Here is a 7787-nt window from a genome sequence, read left to right as displayed (position 1 = left end):
GTTCAGATGCAAGTGCAGATTCAGCATAACAGGTGACTGAAAACAGTTTACCTTGTGTTAGTATGCAACCCAATTCTCAAAGCTCCACCCCAACTGCGCTGTGTATGTAGCAAACAGGGTTTGGCTATGTGCTGTCAAATATTTACTCAAGCTTCAACATCAGTAAGGTGGAGCAGGATGAAGTCCGGATCTTGGGGCTTCTGGTTTTCTTCGCAGCTCGAAAATCATTAATGGAGAGATTAATGAAAACACTTTTATGAATCATGGGTTTCCATACACTGCACAAATACATCTGCGTGTTTGGTCTCAGTATGCAGGTAAGGAGCAGGCTTTCCTTCATGATCTGTGACACACTGGTCCCTTCTGCTTTTAACAGATTTCATTATTAACAACCACCTGCGTGTCTTCTGCCTCGCACAGATCGTCTGGGCTTTAGACGAGGTGACGCTCCTGAATCCTCCGGAGGAGCCTCTGCCGGATCATCTTTTGGAAATACTCTACGCTTGTGCCGAACCTGCCACGGTACAGCTGGACTGTGTTGTGTCTTTTGAAACTGGCATCACTTCGACACTCCTGCTGAGACAGTGGAGCTGCGTCCCCGGTCACCCTAAAGTAAAGACCCTGCAGCTGAACCTGCCGGATTGGTTGGTGTATCGAGCTGATGGGATTATTCCAGACTCCCAGGGGGTGCTGAGTTGCATCCTTCTAGCGTCAGTCAGATACAGTGGATTTGATGACACTGAGAGCTCTGTGGCAGCTCAGGATGAGGCAACCTTGTGGCCTAAACCTTTTTTTAGTCGACCTGTAAAACAGCATCAACTGTGCATTTCCTGGAGTACAGAAATGCTGCAATTAACTCAACTGTTTTCAAAGAAGCAATGTCCTTTGGAGCAAGGTGAGTTTAAAGCTGCAGCAAACTGCACATGTGGACAAAAAATAACTAAAGTCAATGCCAAATTTTGTCTGTCAAAATGTAAGAATCAGATATACAGATTAATGATTTTAGGAAATGTTATGCCATAATGTACTGGTCTGGAAAGGATGATTGTGTTTTTAGATGATGAGTAGTAGTCTCAACCAAAAAGCGTCATGTCATTCAGAAACGGTGCATCTCCTGTCTTCGATGTATGGCTCGACTGGAGAAAGCTTTGGTATCACAAAGACACTAAACCCTTACAGCGCTGAGTTCCTGGAGTATTCGCGCGTTAAAACCATCTCTTCCCCATGGTAAGACAACAACAACGGTGACACCACATACAGCCCAGCTTTCTATTCTGGTAATGCAGATATTATTTCGGGACAGTTAACCAAGAGTGCTTTGTATTTTTTTGCCAGGTGTATGTTCTCCATGTGGATATTTGTCACCAGACACTGCCAGGAGAAGCTGTGTGGTTTGCTCTACCATATAGACTCCCATAATAACTATGTCACACCAACACTGTTCCTCAAAAAATCAGGTAATATTCTTCACTCACGTCTCAGATATTCTCATCATGCATACACAGTGTCCTTCTCTGGACTTACACACACACACACACACTGCATGTGCAGGCCAGCTATACATCCAGATGGATGGAGAGTCTGAGGGAGCCTCTGCATTCACCCCTGCATTCAAGGTGCCTTTAAGTGAGTGGTGCCAAATCAGTGTGAGGCTGCGCGGTAGAATGGTGAGTGGTCTCTCCTTGACACAAGATGTCCTCTCGGTGTGTAACGTGGAGAAATAAAATGGTCGTTGTCATGTTTGTGCGTCTCAGGTGACTGTCTCCATGGTGTGCGTGAATAAGGAGCAGAGAACGGTCCATTCGATAGTACAAATGTAAGCCTACCTCAGACATGACAAATTACACTACATTAACAACAGGAATTAAAGAAATGTCTGCATTGTGCCTTACAGGTTGGAGCATATCGTCGCGCTGGATGACACTGAGGGATATTTTGTGATCGGTGGAGGGAAATACATAAGAGGTGTGGAAGGCTATTTTGGGCCTGTGGTTTACTACCGCAACCGAATACCATCCCACAGCATGGTGAGGTTCTGCACCTGCCCAGAGTTAATGTCCATGTTGACTGCTCTCTACATCGGAGTCTGATCGTTTTCCTCTTCTCCAGGATGACGTTGTTGTTCCAGATGTTATCAGGACTGTGAACCTGACAGGCTGGCTGCATACCTGTCAAGAATTCCGTCTGGAGATGGATGTTAAAATCAGGGGCTATTCTCTCCAGGCCCAACAGGGGACAGAGTCTGGTAGTAGGCTTTTATATCCACTAGATGGTGCTAGAGTTACTGTGTTTGAAATACTCTCTGCAGAGCCCCTGAGTGTGTAAAGAAACTGTCAATGATGTGTTGTTTTCAGAGACTTGTTTCGATGCTTTCCATGAGTGGATGGTGAAGGACAGACGGCCATCAAAGACACAGTGTGAGCTGTGGGAGACGACTGTCCCTCGTAGGAGACAAGCTGCAAAACTGGCCAAGTTTTTGGTTTTCAAACATGGTGAGAGATACACTGCACAAAAATGGATTTGTCTTTGCGATGGTACAATATATGAAGGTGATGGCGACAATAATTCACTTTGCATTATACGCTGTTTGAATTGAAACATGAGCGCTACAACACTGACATAAATGACAGGATATTGATGATTCAACACATATGATCTGTTGGGTTTGAACAAAGTTTGGCAGCACAGCACGAGTTTGTAATGACTGACCCTTTCGCTTCTCATGGGGCTGAGTAAACATTATTTCCTGCTTATCATTCACTGATGATATCATGTCTCATTTCACACACAGCACTGAAATCAGTTCAATTCCTGACTTGCAGGAGAAAGGCGAGCTAGCCTGCCAGCTGTGGGCAGAGCCCTGTACTCCTTATCGCTTCAGAAGCTGAGCAGAGCGAGCAACACTGGAGTGGTCAGCAGAATATTGCCTCTGCTGCTCCAAGCCGGCTGCTTAGCTGATAACCGAGCTCTGCACATGTCGTCAGTGCTCTACAGTGCTGGCCTGGGAGTCGAGGAACAGCCCAATAAGGTGTGTGTGTGTGTGTGTGTGTGTGTGTGTGTGTGTGTGTGTGTGTGTGTGTGTTACTGCGTCAGCTATAGTAGAACTCTGCCTGGGGTGGACACATTTTTTATTTTTTTTTTAATATCCTCTCATGCCCTTGTGTTTGGTGCAGGCCTGGCTCCTGGCCCTGCTGGCAGCCCAGAAGGATGAGCGATTAGCACTCCTGCATCTCGGGCACCTGCACCACCAGGGTCTCCATGGCCTCCCCACAGACCCGGACTTGGCCTACGCCTATTATGCAAACATAGCTCAACAGACAACTCTAGACCGTCACAATCCCACACCACAGCAGGTAATGCATGTGTTTGTGACTGGATGCTTTGCTGTGCTCGTTTTGCAGGTCTTGTTTAATCCAACAGTACTGCATGTTGTACCTTTTTTACATGTCCGTCACTTTTCTGTGTGAGTCAATATTAACAGTTTCTTTCCTAATACACATCATTATTAAAGGCATAATTTAAATGATCATAAAAATGAAACGTGAAGAATCTGACACAAAATAACATTGTTGTGTAATAAAGCATACAGCAATTGTAACGCAGGGGCTGGGAGGACACTGTTATTACAATAAATCGTATGAGCTGATATGTGATATGTTAATACATTTTCTGCTCTCCTTATTGTGGCCATAGTTTTCAGATTTCAATCATCAATACGTTGATCTTTGTCAGCTGCATTTCTGGACTATTTGTCACTGTTTTAGAAAGGAAAATAAAAGAAAACCCTTCAAAAAATGTTGTGTGTTTTCTCTCTCCTCTTTCTTTTTATTTTAGACATTTGTTGAGGCCGTTTACCTGAACAATGACGAGGTGTTGAATCTCCAGACCAGGGAAGACCATCATATCTTCCAATGGCTGAAACTGCAGGCAGGCAGGGGAGCAGCTGACGCCGAGGTAGCCTGTTCTGTCATCTCTGCTTTTTAAGCTGAAAGTACACAAGCATGGAAAGTCAGATAAAAACAAGTGCGATAAGACGATGAAAGGGGGCCACTCGCAGAATGTGAGGATGTTTTATCTTGAACATTTTTTATCAATAATTCAACAACTGTTTTCCAGCAAGCTGTTGCCCGCATGCTGTTCTGGGGTCAGCAGGGAGTGTCTCCAGACATCCAGAAGGCTGTGAAACACTACGAAAGGGGAGCGGTCAAGTGGGAGGACCCAGTGTCAATGTATGACTATGGCATAGTCCTGCTACAGGTGGGAACTGCAATGAGAAACATGACAATATTTATTTTAACCTACTGAAATAGTACTTTCTATTTAGTTTTGTCATTTAGTATTGGCTCTTATTATTAAATATTAATTTGTTTCTCTGTAGGGCCAAGGGGTTGAAAAGGACATTCCAAAAGCTCTCACTTTCCTGAAGAAAGCAATGGACCAGGTTGTGTATGATTAAATGTTAATTACATCGTTATTACTCATTTCGTTTTTATTCTGTAACACGAGGAGTCTGATTTCTGTTGCAAAAACCCATTCAAAGTTTTCACTCCCAATCTGACTTCTTACACTATTCTGTCCCACAGGACTTTGTTCCTGCAATCAGTGCCCTGGCCTGGTACTATGAGCGCTTTGAGCAAGACTACGAGCAGGCGGTGCAGCTGTGGGAGCGGGCGGACCTCCTGGAGTCATCAGACGCTGCTTTGAATCTCGGTGTCATGTACTCACAGGGCTTGTATCCAGGAAAAGCTGCAGACCAGGTTAGCCCAAGTATGAATGCTTTGTGTGACCTTCTACTAGCATGCTTACAGACTAAAAGGCTGATATGAGGAGGTTAATCATCCGTCCTTCCTGCAGTGTATGGCCTATCGGTACTATCGGAAGTCTGCAGAGAGAGGCCACATCAGGGCAGCGATTCTCCTCGCCAGCATCTGGATCACTGGGATACCTGGATGCGTCAACAGACGTCCATCAGATGCACTTTTGTTAGCCACTGACCCTCTCATTTATTCATTTCACTGCACAAACATGATTTGTCCTGACAGTATGTCGTGACTGAGGTGTCTTTTTAACTGACTGCAGGTGGGCAAAGTGGGCAGCCGAGCACAACGGATACCTGGGCAGCATCTTGCGGAAGGCCTTGGATTCATATCTCAAGAGTGACATGTAATCTTTTTCTCCATTCGCACCTGGCACGATCCTGATCAGGCCACTTGATTTCAGTCGTCGCATTAACGGTCTAGCTTTTCCACAGGTTCAGCTCACTGTTATATTACATGATGGCTGCTGAGTCCGGGTACTCACCTGCCCAATTCAATGTGGCATATCTATGTGAACAAAATATGGTGAGTTATCCCTATAAGCTATAGTGTCATGGTTTTATTTATTCTTCTCATCAAAAAAACAACATTTCTTACTCTGTATGTCCTTAGTTCGATTTTCTGGAGCCTTCTTTTGCATCAAACTGTATGTGGAGATATTACAACCTTACACTCCAAAGTCAAAATCCTGACATCTATGGTAAATTACTATTCTTTGAGGCTTCAGTTTTTGGAAACTTGAACGGTAACATTCATACTTAAAATGCTTTTTTATATTACCTCCAACTCCAGCCTTGATTAGGATGGGTGACCTGTTGTATGAAGGGCAAAGAGACGGGCAGAAAGACTTGTTTTCTGCAGCAGCGATGTACACTCTGGCAGCACTGAGGAACGAGCCACAGGTCTGCTTCTTTGAAATTGATTTTCTGGCAATGTTTGTGTGTATTTTTTCCAAGTCTGTTTCCATTCACAATGGAGCGTGTGTGTGAGCCGTACTGTTCTTCCACAGGGATGGTACAACCTTGGCCTCCTTGCCGAGGAGGGTTACAGGCTGCCGCTGTCAGTATTGATTGACCTTGGCCTTTCAGAGCTGTACCTGGCAGACAACAGTTTGCTCCTAAGCACTTTGTACAAAAGGTGTGTTTGAACTGTATGCGTTTATACACCAGTTTTGTAAGTGCAGTTTGCTGTTTTTAATGTAAACCTGTAAGAAAAATAATTCTTTATTTTCTTCCCAAAGATGCAGAGACTCAGAGGATACAGATTCATACTTGCCTTGCAGCCTCGCCCTCTTCAATGTGTATCTTCGATCGTTCCAAAAGGACTATAGTGCTGCTATTAAGGTTAGTGTGATATCCTCAAGATACATTTGAAAGACTTATCGTCTTAGTATTGGTCTTTGGTTGGGTGTTTGCACATGCAGTTAGGTTTTAATAAAAAGTTCCATATGAATAAAAGTACTTTGCTGATAATTGTTATTATCATCATATATTCATCTAGTGCAGTGTTTCTCTAACTTTTTATCTGGGCACCAGATTTTATCTTGAATAGGTAAGCCAGCCATTTTCAAAGAGATATATGTTTGATAAATCACAGCTTAGTTTTATGCACGTTATTAAAAAAATATATGCAAATATATATATACAAATACTTTATAAATGGGACCAAATAGATGAATTCAGAAGGAGTTAACAGGCCATTTCATTTCCTCTCATCAGTAAAACAAACAAAATCAATTATCAGCACAATACAGATGTTCAGGCTCCCTCATGTAGCTCAAAGGTGCACTCCAGATATAAATGTTCAATTAAAGAAATTCTGCTCATTTACTTGATCCAATACGGACAAGTTTGGTTGAAATACATGCAGTCATTTTTTGTGTATCAAGTCATTTTGTAGCTGGTCACTAACTATTATGTTTCCTTTTTCTTACAACGTATTGTTAGGTACTTTAGTTCACAACAATGCATCCAATTTCATAACCTAAACAACATAATCTCAAAGAAATGAGTCACTTGTTACTATATCTGTCAGATACTAATAATAAGTTCAATAGCACAATATTTCCCTGTGAAATGTGGTAGAAATATAAAGTAGCATACAATTGAAATGTTCAAGTAAAGCACCTGAAAATTGTACTTAAATAGAGAACTTGTGTAAATGTACTTATTTGCTCTCCATCACTGGCCAAAGTACAGCACCATTATTGTGACGTCAAATTTGAGTCATGTTATTTCCCACAGTTCTCCACTGCTGTCGCCGTGGTTGCAGCTCCAACGGCATTCTTAATCATCCTTGGCGTGCTCAGGAGACACGTCCCGTCTCCCAACTAGAAGATTCTTCGTAGGATCGTCAGTGCAACAAATTCAGGGACTAAACCAAGTCAACCTGTACGGCAACAGCATTAGCACATGTCGTGCTAGTTTACATATGTTAACTATGGGATCACTGTAAAGAACAAATGTGAAGTCTGGAGAGTTTTGGGTTTGTAAGTTTCTTACTGTTTAACGCACATATTGATTTTGTTTTTTGTGAAAAGAATGCTTGGTTGAACAATAAAGAGTCTGAATAGGTAACACTACATTTGCAGGTTGTTTCAAGAGACTTCTGGTGGAAGTTATTCTTGGACCTCCTTTTGTCTCCCAGTGTGATGATTCCTTTACTCCGTGGTGTTCTTTAGAGTGGATGACTTACAAAATTCAAATCATTGATGCCCAGGTGCAGCCTCAGGTTTCCTGTTTTCAATCACTTTTGTCAGGACAGATTTCCAACTGTTTTAAAGGTCAACATTCAATCTTATAGAAAAAGAAAGAGAGTTATTCATAATAACATCACAGCTACAAGTCTTCAAACCTGGCAGGCAATAAGAGAGTTAGATGGTGTCTTTCCTGCCTCCAATACACTGATTATGCTCCGATAGAGGATTTAAGGTAGCGCAAGATAGGGACACTTCTTTCTTTGGTCTTCAGA

The 7787-nt window shown here is 42.7% G+C and overlaps 1 protein-coding gene across 1 annotated transcript; it reads left to right on the top strand.

The window, feature by feature from the left end:
- Positions 1-733: 733 nt before the first annotated feature.
- Positions 734-7449, top strand: LOC142959491 (protein sel-1 homolog 3). Its single transcript, XM_076100774.1, has 22 exons — positions 734-895; positions 1101-1227; positions 1336-1457; positions 1552-1667; positions 1755-1816; positions 1895-2027; positions 2110-2245; positions 2355-2492; positions 2823-3028; positions 3174-3353; positions 3835-3954; positions 4117-4257; positions 4379-4441; positions 4584-4757; positions 4855-4982; positions 5080-5163; positions 5252-5342; positions 5430-5517; positions 5610-5719; positions 5827-5954; positions 6058-6160; positions 7061-7449. Exons 1-22 carry the CDS (start codon positions 844-846, stop codon positions 7148-7150), a joined length of 2592 nt encoding a protein of 863 aa, XP_075956889.1. The 5' UTR covers positions 734-843; the 3' UTR covers positions 7151-7449.
- Positions 7450-7787: the final 338 nt, after the last annotated feature.

The sequence above is a fragment of the Anarhichas minor genome, unplaced genomic scaffold (genome assembly GCF_050575085.1).
Source record: "Anarhichas minor isolate MPS153535 unplaced genomic scaffold, ASM5057508v1 ptg000026l, whole genome shotgun sequence".
Lineage (NCBI taxonomy): Eukaryota > Metazoa > Chordata > Actinopteri > Perciformes > Anarhichadidae > Anarhichas > Anarhichas minor.
Note: the sequence above shows the minus strand (reverse complement) of the source record. Positions and strands in the feature narration are given on the sequence as shown.